General features: G+C 38.7%; 1 protein-coding gene across 2 annotated transcripts in view; it reads right to left on the bottom strand.

Moving 5' to 3' along the window:
* Positions 1–6,386: 6,386 nt before the first annotated feature.
* BTG4 (BTG anti-proliferation factor 4) overlaps positions 6,387–15,370 on the bottom strand; it is a 191,540-nt gene continuing 182,556 nt past the window's right edge. The window contains exons 1-5 of one of the 2 annotated variants that reach the window (XM_037504253.2): positions 12,201–12,252; positions 11,573–11,749; positions 10,662–10,799; positions 9,907–10,105; positions 6,387–7,632 (exon numbers count right to left, since the gene is read on the bottom strand). In XM_037504253.2, coding sequence (XP_037360150.1) covers positions 7,453–7,632; positions 9,907–10,105; positions 10,662–10,799; positions 11,573–11,745 — 690 coding nt within the window. In that variant the 5' untranslated portion in view covers positions 11,746–11,749; positions 12,201–12,252 and the 3' untranslated portion in view covers positions 6,387–7,452. Of the gene's footprint in view, positions 7,633–9,906; positions 10,106–10,661; positions 10,800–11,572; positions 11,750–12,200; positions 12,253–15,370 lie in introns of those variants that run through there. The other variant, XM_054693086.1, reaches the window with a different exon arrangement.

Consider the following 15,370-nt stretch of genomic DNA (forward strand, 5'->3'; position numbering starts at 1 on the left):
AGGACCCAAGAGACCAGAGTTTTATCCCTCTGCCTTCAGACAGGTAAAGTGTTAACACTAAAGAGCAGAAATTGAAACTAAGACTTGCCTAGTTCACCCAGGTGGAAAAGGACAGTGTATCTCTACATTTTCAGCAGCACCTAATATTTTCCATCTTATTTTATCCATACTCATGGGTATGTGGCTCAAATTGCATTTCTAGATGGCCAGTGGAACTGAGCATCTTTTGAATATTTGTTCACAATTTCAACGTCCTCTCTTGAGAACGGCCTCTTCTTCAAGTCTCTTATCCGTTTTCCATTTTCCAGCTATTTTTTTTTGTTGACTTGTAGGAATTCTTTATTCTGCAACTATTCTTTCATCATCATGCAAATAAGTTTTTTATATTAAAAACTTATGTTTCTTTTTCTGATGTGCCTTTAGATCTAGAAAGAAAAATGGTGACCTCATTGCAGCCTGCATGATGAAAGGTGTGAAATATGTCAACACATCTGATGAAGCTAAGAGTTTTTTTAATTAAAAAAAAACAAATTACATCAAGGTATATTATAATTTTGGGTGGATATATAGTATAATGGGGACTATTATTTGGCACAAAATGTAAAGAACATGCTGACATTTTCTCTGTAACTAAAAGATATTAACCTGTCTTATTAAAATATTCATTAAAGATACTGAACCTCTTACTAGATATGTAAAATTTGTATATCATTTATCAAACTGCTAACTTACATAAAATTGTCTTTCACTGAGTCACATAAAGTATATTTGTATTTTTGGTGATCTGAGATGACACTATATGAGACATAAGTCATGTGGGAGACAAAATTCTCTTAAGAGGCCCTAACTGGAACACCTCAGAGATAAGCAGTCATCTGGCTGAAGTTTGGGGGTGAATTTAAATGTTGATCAGGACAGAGACAACAAAGACATGAAGTCAATGTAAATAAACAAACTTTTAATACAAACTCAAGTCATAGGCCTACTCTGATTTCAAACACAATGCCTGCAGCTAAGTTGCTTCTCAGATAGGTAATTCTCTTTATTGTGCTCCAAGATGAGTAGCAGAAGGGATTTTTCAACATTAACAACTGCTATTGAATCACTTAAGCAATGGAAACCTGCTAGTAAAGGAAATTTTACAACAAACATTATGTGGGCAGATAATGAAAGCTAACTAATTATAACAACTTCAGTGTACACCTCACATTTACCATTTTTAGCCCTGCAGGTCTTTTGTCATAATTAAGAGATATCCACTCATGGCTGAGAATTTAACTCTAAATCTAACCAAGCAAAATACTAAGTTACTTTAGTATTTTGGTAAGTTACTTTAGCAAAAATAAAAACAACCATCACAAGATTTACAATTAAGTTTTAATTAAGAGTTTTAAAATCAAGCCATAAATAAGATCGTCCCAGAATCAACTCACCACATCTAATGCCTGCAGTTCTCCCATTTTACACTGGCATTGAGTTCTCATTTCTTTGCTACTAAAGGTTTATCACTTAGTCATCTTAAGCAGTCACTCAATTTAAATCATTAGATTAGCAAATTAGCCTTCAGGCAAAGTAAAGACCAAATGTGTCAGCCTTTAAACTGTTTTATTAGTTGCTATCTCACTTAAAATCTCCTGCTGCCTTCTTAGCACAGACACCAATAAAAGGGTAGTTCCCATAAAAATGAACTATGAGGCAACTATTCCCCTGGCTCTTCCATGAATTGGGAATTCTTAAAGCACACCCCTCCCCAAACCAATGAATAATAATTTCATTAGATTAAAGAGTTCTCCAGTGCTTTGAGAAGGTAAATCTTAGTTTGACATGACAAATATTGAGTATATGTCCTCAAGAACTTTAGCTGTTCACATAAATTATAAAATGTATTTCCCAGAAAGCAAAGTGAAGATTAATTAAGCCAGAAACTCAGATTGTTTAAGATAAAGCCAAGAGTCCAGGGCCTCTCAGAGGGGTGGCACAGAAAAAGTCATGCAGAAGTTAAAGATCTTTCTTCTATACTCATTCTTGGCTCAGCAAGGCACCTAACAAAACATGATCCTATTAACTTCCTGGCTGATTTCTTGGGCCTTCCATCTGACTCCATTAATACACTAAGAGCTACAGGCTTTTAGTAAGCACATGCTTTTTAATGGACACACCACAGATTACAAGGTGAGGATATGTTCTCCTTCCCACTGCATTATGTGTACTTATTGATGTTCAAATTATAGCAAGTTTCATGTTAAATGTTGAGATGCTAGTTACCTTTGAGGAATTAGCTTGTGTACATGTACATATACACATATGATCAGCCCACTGACAAGAAAAAGGATAAAACTTTAATATAAAAGCCATATTTTACCAGCTACTAACAAAGAGGGCTCTTTCCCAAAAAGATCTTACTTCATTAAGAACTTATTTCAAAAGTGGCACACTAATTTCCACTTTCAGGAAGATGAAGTAGGCTTAGTTTTCCCTACTCCTCCTATTTTCTTTTTACCTCATGTCCCAGGTTTGGAAGTGAAGAAGTCCCCAACACTTATACACAAACCAAAGTCTCCCCAAAGCCTGTTCTCTTTAGCCAAAGGACTAAGAAAGGGGCAACCTACCGAAACAGAAAACATTAGACTGTAACCGCTTTCTTCACTCCAAACATCACAGAAAAAATGGCCCCACCCATACAGCAAAAGCTGAGGGTAGGATCTAGACTTGTACCCTTGCCAGGTTCTAACAAGGCACCCCAACCTCCTTATGGGGTGCTGTTAATGGAGACCAAACAGAGAAATGGAATTTTATACCTTCCCATCACCTCAGGGCCATAATAAACCCTTCTCCAGTCCCTGTTGTTAGTAAAGACCACAAGGGGAATCTGGACAGTCATGCATATACAACAGTGATGAGCTCTCACCACCACCTCTGCTGGAGCAGTATGAAACGAGGTCAGGTGGCCAGTGAGGACCTTTACTATTGCAGGTTGGTAACAAGGCCACCCTCACCAAAGTGGTAGTGGAAACCAAGTGGGGAGCTAGAATTCCCAGACTTGCTCAGCAGGTATGAAGGACCCCTTCAATAGAGGCCAACTAGGACACATAGGTTTTCATGCCCCAAAGCAGCTTCCTTATTGCCACCCTCCACTCCCAAACATTGGCACTGCATGAATAGAAATCAGCTAAAAGGTTTTAACAAGCCCCTAGGTCAAAATGAAATTCTTAAAAAAAGTGCAAGTGACAGGAAGTCAAGGGAAAGAAATGAAAAACAGAACAAAAAATTTAAAAGTCAGACTTAAAAATCTGTATCAGTACCAGATAGTTATATCAGGGCAAAGTCAATTACCAGAGAAAGAGAGGGACATTATATAATGATTAAAAAAAAAGGTCACTCTGCCAAGACAACTTACCAGGGCTAAATGTATTTATACAAAACAGAACTCCACCATATGTAAAACACTGATAGAACTAAAAAAAGAAATAGACAAATAACAATTGTAATTGGATATTTCAACACCCCCCTCTCAATGATTTATAATACAAACAGAAAATCAGCCAGGATATACAATAACTCAACGCTATGGATCAATAGTACTAATGAACATTTACAGAACACACCCCTAAATCACAGAGGCATACACATTCTTTTCAAGTGCCCAATAAATATGTATTGGAGTATACCATACCCTGAGACATAGAATAAACCTCAAAAATTTAAAAGAATTGAAAAGATAAAACAATTTCCCCAACTGAATAGAATCTAATTGGAAATCAATAGCAGAAAAATACAGCTATTTAGCAAGTAAATCTCCAAACACAGCTAGGAAATAGATCACACGGTGCTAAACAATCCATGCATTGAATCAGTCCTCTCAAGGAAACAGAGTGATAATGAAAAGTTGATAATTGAACAGTGATAATTGAACAGAGTGATAATGAAAAGTTGACAAATCCAGTTCATGTAACAGAGCTGAAGCAATGCTAAATACAAAATTTATAGCATGTAGTACATACATTTGGAAAAAAGAAAAGTTTCAAACTGATAGTCTGATTTCTGACCTCAAGAATCTGGAAAAAGAAAAAAACTCAAAGCAAACTGCAGCACAAAAATAAACAGCAGAGATCAGCAAAACTGAGAAGTAGGAAAGAAAAGCTGTTTTCTTTGGAAAGATTAATAAAATTCACAAACTTCTAGTAACAAGGACAATGAAAAAGAAAAACACAAGTTACCAACATCAGGAATGAACAGAGTACTATCCCTAGGGATTCTGCATACATCAAAAGGTTACTAATGAAATGTTATACACAACTTACATGCATAAATTTAATGCATATAGTTCCAAGAACCAATTCCTCAAAAAAAAAAACTATCACAATTTACCCAATATAAGATAGATTATGATCCTATAATTAAGAAAATTGAATTCATAATTTTAAAAGAAGAAATCTCCAAACCCAGAAGTCTTCACTATGTAATATTACCAGACATTAAAAACAAAATTAAGGGGCCTCCCTGGTGGTGCAAGGGGTTAAGCACTGCACTATGAAGCAATCCACAGTCTCTGCAGCACCCACCCACTGCCGGCCAGGGAACAACCCACATGGTGCAGCTGGCTGCTCCCCTCAGCAGTATACTTAGGTCAATCTGCCTATTCTGTTCCCAGCTCTGTCTCTGGTGAATTCTCTCAGCCCCCGCATCTCTGGCCTGTACCCCAGCTCTTGTATGCATAAATAAATAAAAAAAATTAACATCAATTGTACAAATCTTTTCCAGAAAATGGAAGCGGATAGATGATTTCCAAATTTATGAAGTATTCACAGTATATGTATGTATATATTATATACAGATTTATATTACCTTTACACTAAAACCATAGCAAAACTACAGAACAATATCCTGCATGAGTATAGAAGCAAAAATTCTTAAAGTATGAGCAAATAAATTTCATTTTTCAGTCCAGCAAACTTTACATGTGAATAACATCTACAGGGAAAGTTAGCAATTGAAATCCAAAATAACATCATTATGAAACCAATAAGGTAAAATTATGAAGGACTGGACAGGAATGAGAATCAAGCTAACACAAAGAAGTCTTAAGATAATCACAGTTTCAAAAAAATGAGACCTATTAAAGAGTCAGATACAGTTCTGACAGACAAAATGAACCAGCTGATACCCTAAAATGAAAAAAGAAAAACAAAGTATTCAAAGATAATATTGTGGGGTCTCCCTGGTGGCGCAGCGGTTGAGCAGTGGGTTGTGGGGCTGCCCGCAGCCTCTGCAGCGCTGGTTCAATCCCCGGCTGCTCCCCGGCCACTGGAGGAGGGTCCCACATGGCGCGCAGACCTCTCCTGCCGCCCGCTGCTCCCCTCAGCAGTGTACTTCGGTCCTTCTGCCTGCTCTGCTCCCCACTCTGGTGAATTCTCTCACCCTCCCGCACTTCTGACTGTACCCAGTGCTTGTATAAATAAATCTTTAAAAAAAAAAAAAAGAATATTGTGGAAGATTGTTTAGTGAAATCAAATCTGTAGATCAGAAAGGAGAACACTGTTTCAGGAAAAACTAATGCAAAATGAGTGTGACATAGACAGCAAGTAAGTATAGTGAAAGAATTTTTCACACTGGCAGACTAAAGGAAGTGACTTAAAAAAAAAGGAAATGTACATGAGAGTGGCAGGAAGTTGGGGAAACCAAAGTGGCATCAGGCTTCTGTGCAGTAACATATAATGCCAAAAGCATTACACTAATGTGAGATCCATGAAGCTGTAAGGGAAAGACAGCATGACCTAAAATTTTAATACTCAGCCAAGTTATCCTTCAAGTATACAAAGACAGAGATGGTCTCAGGCACCAAAAAAAAAAAAAAAAAAAAAAAAAAAAAAACCACACACACACACACCCCCAACCCAGATCCATTTGTAAAGAAACTACTTAACAATGATACTCAACTAACCAAATACAAATCAAATAGATTTCACCCACAGACAAAATTATTGATGAGCATTAAATTAGTTTAAATGCAGAACTGGGCCTCCCTGGTGGCACAAGGGGTTAAGACGCAACCTATGAAGCTGTCTACAGCCACTGCAACACGAGTTCGATCCCCGGCCAACCAGGGAGCTACCCACATGATACAGCAGACCTCTCCTGACTCGCCCGCCTCTCCCCTCAGCAGTGTACTTCAGTCAATCTGCCTGTTCTGTTCCCTACTCTGTCTCTGGTGAATCCCTCATCCCCCACACCTCTGGCCTATACCCTTCTTGTATGCATAATAAATCTTTTAAAATAAAATAGATGCAGAACTAAGAAAACAACTACAGGAATAATTGTTTAAAGACAGAATTTAATGTTAAACCTCGACATTAAAAATGAGATTGTAAATAAGGCACAAGGAAAAAAAATAAGACTGCTAATATCTGCAGCCTGCATAGAAATAATCAATACTGCACAAAATTGTGTGTGGGTGGGGGGGTGGAGGGGAAGGTTTCAAGACAGTTTCAATCTCCTAGTCTTGCTTTATTTTGTTTTAACCTAGAGAAATATTTCAGGAAATAAAAGACATTATGATAGAAAATGACACATTTGCGTATTTCTCTTTAGGTTTCTTTGTTTTGCTAACAGCGACTAAAATTAAATCCAAATACTTAATAAGTAGCTTCTGCAGTATGGTTTTCTCTTATTAAATTGTCTGTATATCAACCTTACATCTGTGTGAGAGCAGAGGATGACTGAGAAGATGGTTACCACTTAACGGTAATAATGACCTTTTTTGGTGATAATGTCTTTTTAAATTTTTTATCCCTTTTTTTCTGCTTAGCTTGAATTCCTTATAATGAGCATGAGTCATTTATAAAATGTCATAATTATTAAGTCTACCAAGATTTACAAAGAAACCAAAATTTGAAGACACAAGGAAATTTACCTTTAAGAGTAATTTTTTAACAAGTTCTTACTGATCTTGTGAAATAGAACAGAGATGGCATCACTTCTCGGCCTTTTGGCTAAGATCAAGTGTAGAACAGAGATGGCAGGTCATAAAGTTAAAACCAAAATACTGTGAGGATCACTCTTCCCAAAAGGCAGGGCCTGTTTTTTTAATGGCAAAGAAACACGAACTTCTAAAAACTTTCTTGCAACAAATCGAACTAGAAAGGGATTAAAAGCACAGTATGTTTATTTAAACTCTTACTTTTCATAAATCATTAAGTCTTATCACAGCTCAGTATCTTCACGCTATTACTGTATTGGGTACATTCATTAATGGTACATAAAATTTCATATAAAATTAAAAAAGAATGAGAAGTTCAGCTAAAATCATCATGTTCTGTGTGGGAAGATCATAAACCCTGATCCCTATGTGGTTATTTTTTTCTGCTTTGTCATGGACCTCGAAATATTGGACTCATTCTTTTTAGAGAAAACAGCTCCTTTGAGCTCTACTCCACTATGAGTCCAGCCACTGCATTATTGGTTTGTGTTGACCCAATGGTACCTGTCCACCCTGTGGAATGCAGGCCTAGGGCCCCTGGGGTTCTTATGCAACACATGATAAGCATTTCCTAGAAGGCCCACATGGCCATCCACCATATTCTTTTTGCGGGGGATCTGGAACCAAGATTGAAAGGGCTGTCTCAAATTTTCAACCTGGGGAGGAAAAAGGGAGTATCAATATCCTGTTTGAACTAAAGCTAACTTTGATGACCAAATTCAAAACAACAACTTAGAAGTTAAGCCTAAGCTTCAAAAGCATAGGAAGTACAAATGGATACAAATTAAAATACATCATCATCTTTGGGAAATTGGTTAGCATTTAGGGGTCATAAAATAAGTCACATTTTTAAACAAAATTCTTTAATCCAATTAAAATATTTGAAAACACATTTATCCAAATTTGTGTATATTTTGGATTCTCCCCTGCCTCATCCTATCTCACTGGCCAAACCCATCACTGTCTTGTCTAATCATAGCATCTCTTAGGCTAAAGACTAGAAATGTCCACTTTAGGCATCCCAGATGACTGAGAACAAATGTTTTCCAGGTCACATTTTGAAAGAGTATTACTCTAGAATATAACTTACAAAGATTTGGTCCCCAGATGGAAGGTTTTTTGTAAAGCATAACAATAGGAGGGCAAATATTTCACTATTTAAAGTTTTATAGAGAGAGCGAGCTACATATAAGGGCATATACATATAAGCACATGCACAAGTGCACTCACAAACAACACAATGTCTAGAAAACTAAATAAGCTAAGGTAAAAATATCTGCTAATATGATAAATATTCCTGCCCCTTGAAGAACCTATAGTAATATAATAGTAGGACCGCAATTGATTAAAATATATGAAAATTTGTAAGAGTTTAATACCTAAACCTGGGCACAAGGACATTTATTTTTAATGTTTACCATATCTGTAGTAGTATTTTTTTTAAATAGAGGCATGTTTTTATTTTATTTATTTATTTGTTTGTTTGTTTTTTGTTTATACATGCACTGGGTACAGTCAGAAACGCGGGAGGGTGAGAGAATTCACCAGAGCCAGAGCAGGGAGCAGAGCAGGCAGAAGGACCAAAGTACACTGCTGAGGGGAGCAGCGGGCGGCAGGAGAGGTCTGCGCGCCATGTGGGACCCTCCTCTGGTGGCTGGGGAGCAGCTGGGGATCGAACCGGCGCCGCAGAGGCCGCGGGCAGCCTCGCAACCCAGCGCTCAACCACTGCGCCACCGGGGAGGCCCTGTAGTAGTATTGTTATCAAAATATTTTTAAATGAAAATTCCCAACTTTGGGGAAAACAGTGGAAAACTTTTATATAACTGCTTAGATGACATATAAACACAATTTCTAGAAGGTACTTAGACCTTCTATCAAGATGCAGTAGATGTCCACACCCAAAGACCCCATCTAACAATCATATCTCCAGAAATAGCAGCACTCCTGCCAGTATATGTGGGCGACTCTTTTTCTTCTACTTTTCCTAATAAATCTGTCCTTTTAAAATATTTAAAAAAAAACCTCCAGAAATAATTTCAAGTTCATGCATCTCTGTAGACGTTTAAGTTTTATATCACAATAGGGAAACAATCTCAATACATGCCAATAGATTAATTGGGAAAATAAATGAAAATATTAAATATGTAAACTGCCTTCACATAAGTGACTGATTTAAGAAAACATACATACAAGTATATACCTACCAAGTGTCAGAGATACTCTCTAGATCCGTGTTTCTCAAACTATGGGTGGCCACCAGTAGTGGGTGAATTAGTGAATAGTGAAATCAGTTTAGTTGGTTGAAATTAACTTACTAGAAACTGTTGGTACCACTGTGCCTAGTAAGGGTAAGTACTGTTTCTTGAAACCCATCTCTGACATACAGGTAGACATAGTGGACAGTGGGCTCCACCACCATGAGAGATGAAATTGCAACAACAGCTTTCTTTGTTACAAGACTGGTGGGAAAACATGATAAACTGAGTAAACAACAAATAAAAGACTTTGCAGAAAAGCTGACTACAATCTTCTTTGAAACATACAGAAGTCACTGTATAGTGGGATTTTGCAAACTTTTGACCATTTCTTAATATTCTAAATTCTCAACAAGTGGTAAGTTATTTTCTATTGACAAAAAAGCCCATGGATTTTATTATCTAACTCTGATAGAACTTTGGTGAAAGGAACCATATGGAGAAATAGATCTACAAAAAATGCTATGGTTCCTGAGCACTCAGTCAAGGAGAGGAATACATGCTAAAACAAACAAACAAAAAAAATCACAATATTAATATTCTAGCAAAACTTTTACCTTTGTGGTTTTGTTATTCTGTCCTTGTCTTCCACTTGTTTCTTTGATTTTACAGTGAGCATTTTTTTTTAATTAGAATGGAGGGGGAAGGTATGGAGAAAACCGGGCAATACCTTACCTGATACACACTCTTTGGATTGCTGACTTTAGGAATTATCTGAGGTTCTTTGTTACAACTTTCTTCATCAGAGGAAGTGCTGGAGGAGTAGTCTAGTGTGGCTCTGCTAACAGCATAACTTATTTGTTGGCATAGTTTCCATTCCTCCCATCTCCCTTTAAAAGAAGCAATTGTGAATGGGTGGTTTTTCTCACCATACCTAAAGAGAAAAGAGAAATCAAGTATTCATTAGGGATCCAACTTCTCACAAACTTTATCTCTAATCTTTTCTGGAAACAACTCACTAACTTTAAAGTTACTTTAAGGAACTGAAATGGCTTGACTGCAAAGAAAATTGAGAGACTTTATGACCTTCAGTGCTATGCTGCCATAATCAGAAGGACATTCTGACAGTTACCTTGGCTAATTGCTCTCAAAAAAAAAAGGTAAGGCTATTTCTCTTGATTCAATTAAACTGAATTGCTACTTGGTCATAGCTTCTCTTCCTCCTTGATACTGCCTATAGTACTTAGACATTACAAGCTATGTTTGGCAACTAGATCCAGTGATCAAAATCAAATTTCAAATACTATGTAAAATCTTTGTTCAGCCCACTCATCTACTCCTAATGGACGTCTATGTTGTTAATAAAGTTTGCATCTAAAATCTTAACCAACCAGTGCCCTCACTACTAACCCAAGGCTTTGGAGCATAATCTTTCACAAAGAGGTCACAGTGCACACAAACTCATCATTCCAATGAAATAAATTACTCACCGACAGCACACTTCAAAGGGATCTACCCAAATAGTCATCTCCTTAGGAAGTCCCAGGTGGGAAAAATCCACATTACTTTCAGCACAAGCCCTTTCTAGAATGGGATCTTTACTCTGGTTATTGTTTATCCTGATACACCTTAAAAAAGCAAGGAAAAGGGAACAAATACAGGGTGACAGGTGCTTTTTAGGAAAATCCTGATGTAGGCTCATGTCTCCAATACATGGACTCCCATATTTCTGACCCCCTTAACTGCCCCATTCTTTCCCCACCCTCCAGTGTTACTGCAGTATCTTTCACAGTGAAAGCAAGTTAAAAGTGGTTTAATCCACTGTAGAGGCAGGAATGGACATAGTGCAAGTTTTCTGATCCAGCAGACCGGGTTAAGGAGGAGTCCTGGAGCCCTCAGTGGGTTTTGCAGGCTTTTTTACTGGGATTACCAGGTACACGGCAGGCAGGGGTGCTGGGGAGCCGGTAGGCTGGCAGGCCTCCCAGCACCCAGCAAGTCTTCACTCTGGGCTCTCCAGCCTTCTCTCGGCTTCTACTGGCGTCCCCGAGACGCTGCCCTTAAAAAGCACAGTCTTAGCCCAGGTGAATTCCATCTACCTAGGCCCACACCCTACTCCAGGTGCCCGCCATCAGGCATGCATTCAGGACCTCAAGGATCTATCATCTATCCTAATGGCAGGAGGGCAGAAAAGCCTGACATTTTTTTACCTTACTCTACATCCACTTCACACAAAGCGGGTTGCTCTATGGTTTTCAACTAACATGCTTACCTACCGTATCTTTTTCTTTCAAGCCCACATTCAAACAAACAAATTTGAGCCCATAGACTGCCAACAATATCATTACAGATAGCTATCGCCTGCTTATTACTGCGCTTTGCCACAGCACAGACTAGTTCTCACCTGAAGGCTTGACCTTTGGAAGGGCAATCTGAGTGCCAGTGACTTCTATATGTTTCAAACAAGATTGTAGTCAGCTTTTCTGCAAAATCTTCTATTTGTTGTTTACTCAATTTATCATGTTTTTTCACCAATCTTGTAACAAAGAAAACTGTTGTTGCAATTTCATCTCTCATGATTCTAAACAAACAAACAAAAAACTATTAGGTGTGCAACCATTAAAAGGGAGAATGAAATTAAACTGAAACAAAAATTAAGCTGAAACAAGTTATGAATCTGCAATTTGCCATTTGAAAATTTGTATATACCTTAAAGTTATAACAGAAGTTATTTGCTAGTCCTTAGCAAACTGAATTGCATCAATATTATCAATTAACAGCAAAGAACACCAATTCTTCCAAGAAAAAAACTTTTTAGAACTTCAGGATACTTACGAAACAAAGAAAATATCACTATACAATTTTATTATAATGCTCTGAAATATAGAATATTAAATTACACCAAACTACACTTTTAAAAACATAGTAACTGAGAGCAGGAACATTTTTGGATACAGCAGTTCTAAAATGTGGCTGTCAGGTTACACCCTTGAAGCAAAGGTTAAGATTTATCAAACATGTATTATACTTGCCAGCAAAAGTTCTTAGCGCCAATAAAAAGAGGTAGACTTAGAAGACGCTCTCACCCACACCTGCTCTGTTAGCATGAGGCTGACCTTTATATAACAGTCTGGGCCCCAAAGCCTGATAGGTGTTTAACCTTACACAGATGATGTCCTTTAACATAATCAGACAGCTTTTTCCAGGGCCCCATCAGATTGCGTGCTGCTATAGAGAGTGGGTTCTTATTTAATGTGTTTAAAGAGGGGCCTCCCTGGCGCAGGGGATTGGGACGCAGCCCATGAAGCTGTCCTCAGCCACTGCAGCACGAGTTCGATCCCCAGCCAGGGAGCAACCCACATGGCACAGCAGACCTCTCCTGTCTTGCCTCTCAGCCAGTGTATTTCAGTAGATCTGCCTGCTCTGCTCCCCACTCTGTCTCTGGTGAATCCTCTCATCCCCCACACCTCTGGCTGTACCCCAGCTCTTGTAAGAATAAAGAAATCTTTAAAAAAAATAAAGTGTTTAAAGAGTCTCAAACTGGATTTGTATCTTCTATTTTGCTATTAGTCTTGACTTTTATGACACAGATCAAGAATCAAGTTTTTTCCATATCCTAATATCCTACATTCCAGTAATTGTCTTGAATTTTAACTGTCAACACAGTAAAGAATTTTGTCTCAGGCCTTTTATACAATTTAAAACAATTTTCTTTGACCACACAGACATTTTACTAAAATGTTTATTTGTAAAAAAAAGTGGATACTATCTCAGAGTTTATCTAGTATCACTCCAAAATGTGGGTCAATGACCACGCTTCCTCTTAAATATGCAAATTCCTGGGCCTTATCTCACATCTACTGAATCAATACTTCTAAGATGAGAACTGGGCATCAGTATTTAAAAAATTCCCCCAAGGGAATTCTTACACTCATCACACCTAGTCTTTAACATTCCCTGCATGTTATTCAAGCTTTTCATCAGTGAAAAAGAATTTCTCTTACAAATTCATTCTTTTATATTTAATTTTCAAATGCTCCAAATACCAGGTAACCCTTCCTCCCTCTGAGTAGCCAACTCCACCTCTGATACTCTGTGCCTATGACCTGGTTTTCCCTCTGGGACTACATGGTTTGTATCTAATTCTGCACCACATGGAACCACTTGAAATACTTGCTGTTTAGTCTCCCTTGAGTCTTCGCTTTTGGGGCTAACTATTCTAGGCTTTTAACAGTGCTTCCTGGAGACATGTTACTTAGACACTTCACCATGCTCAGCACTAGCCTCTGGATGAGTTTCAGGTGAGTCACTAATCCTCTTTTAAAGATGTAATGGCCTCCCTGGTGGCGCAGGCTGTTGAGCACAGCGCTGTGAAGCTATCCGCAGCCTCTGCAGCGCTGGTTCGATACCAGCCAGCCGTGGAGCTATCCACATGGCGCGGCAGACCACTCCTGTCTCGCCCTGCTGCTCCCCTCAGCAGTGTATTACAGTCAGTCTGCCTGTTCTGTTCCCCGCTCTGTCTCTGGTGAGTCCTCTCACCCTCCCGCACATCTGGCCTGTACCCCAGTTCTTGTATGCATGAATAAATAATCTCAAAAAAAAAAAGAAAACTAGGACATTAAAAAAAATTAAAATAAAAATAAAGGTGTAGAGCCCCAAGAACACACAGTGCTGCAAGTGTGTTCTGCCAATATGGAATCAAGGGACTGTCACCTCCTTGCTCTGAATGCTGTTTCTAGCATGCAGCCACAGTGGCATTCACATTGGTGGCCTGAGGCATCACACCAGTACATCACAATGAATATACAAGTTGTCTTTTCCACAAATGCTATTTTATCCATCTTTCCCTTCCTGCTCAGCATAATGTTTAAGAACACAGGCTTTGGAGTCACACAGACCTGAGCGTGAATTCCAATTTGACAATTCGTTACCTGTATATTCATTATCTATGTGAAACTGGGTAAATTGCTTAGTCCCTTTGTTTCCAATCTGTGAAGTGGGAGGAACAACTGTGACCTCCCAGGGTTGTTATCAAGATTACAATCAACATTGTATTAAAGCCCCCTGGTGTGGAGCCTGCCTGGTGGTTGTTATAGAAAGGCAGTAAGCAGAGTAGTTAAGAAATCAGCTCTCAAATCAACAGTCAGAGGATTGAATCCCAGTCCACTGGCTGACTAGAAAATCTTCAAACTCTCATCCATAAATAGATGGTCAGAAATCTTGTGTGTACCTACTGCCTTGGAATCAGACTGCCAGATTTGGATCCTTGTTTAACATATTTTGTGACTTTAGCAAGTGATTTAACTTGTCTGTGCCTAAGTGTCATCATTTATATAAAGAGAACAACAGTGCCCACTGTTGGGCATTATGAGAATTAAGTGTAAAGTGCCTAGAATAGTCCCCTGGTTCTCAGTAAAACGTCCATTAAAAAGTACAATTGGGCCTCCCCTGGTGGCGCAGTGGTTGAGCGCTGGGCTACAAAGCTGCCCGCAGCCTCTGCAGGGCCCATTCGATCCCCAGATGCCGGCGAGGGTCCCACATGGTGCGCAGACCTCTCCTGCCGCCCGCTGCTCCCCTCAGCAGTGTATTGCAATCTGTCTATTCTACTCCCTGCTCTGGCTCTGGTGAATCCTCTCACCCTCCCACGCTTCTGACTGTACCCAGTGCTTGTATAAATAAATCTTTATAAAAAAATTAAAAGTACAATTATGATACCCTACTTTTCATGAGGTTCATGTCAAGATTAAATTATAAAATTGTGGACCTCCCTGGTGGCGCAGGCAGTTGAGTACAGCGCTGTGAAGATGTCCGCAGCCTCTACAGTGCCAGTTCGATCCCCGCCAGCCTCGGAGCAATGCACATGGCAAGGCAGACCTCTTCTGTCTTGCCCGCTGCTCCCCTCAGCAGTGTATTTCGTCAGTCTGCCTGTTCTGTTCCCCGCTCTGTCTCTGGTGAATCCTCTCACCCTCCCGCACATCTGGCCTGTACCCCCGGTTCTTGTATAAATAAAATAAATCTTTAAAAAAAAAAATTTATAATTTTTAAAAAATTATAAAATTGTATGAAACATTGAACAGAGTGCCTGGATAAAGTGCTCAAAAGTGATGGGCTTTCTCACAAATAAATATGTTTATATTCAACATTTTATTATACATCTTTTCCAACGCTTTGTAGATTGAGTGGCATAGAAGACAACTACATA

This window comes from Talpa occidentalis, unplaced genomic scaffold (genome assembly GCF_014898055.3).
Source record: "Talpa occidentalis isolate TD23 unplaced genomic scaffold, MPIMG_talOcc4v2.1 talOcc4.12, whole genome shotgun sequence".
Lineage (NCBI taxonomy): Eukaryota > Metazoa > Chordata > Mammalia > Eulipotyphla > Talpidae > Talpa > Talpa occidentalis.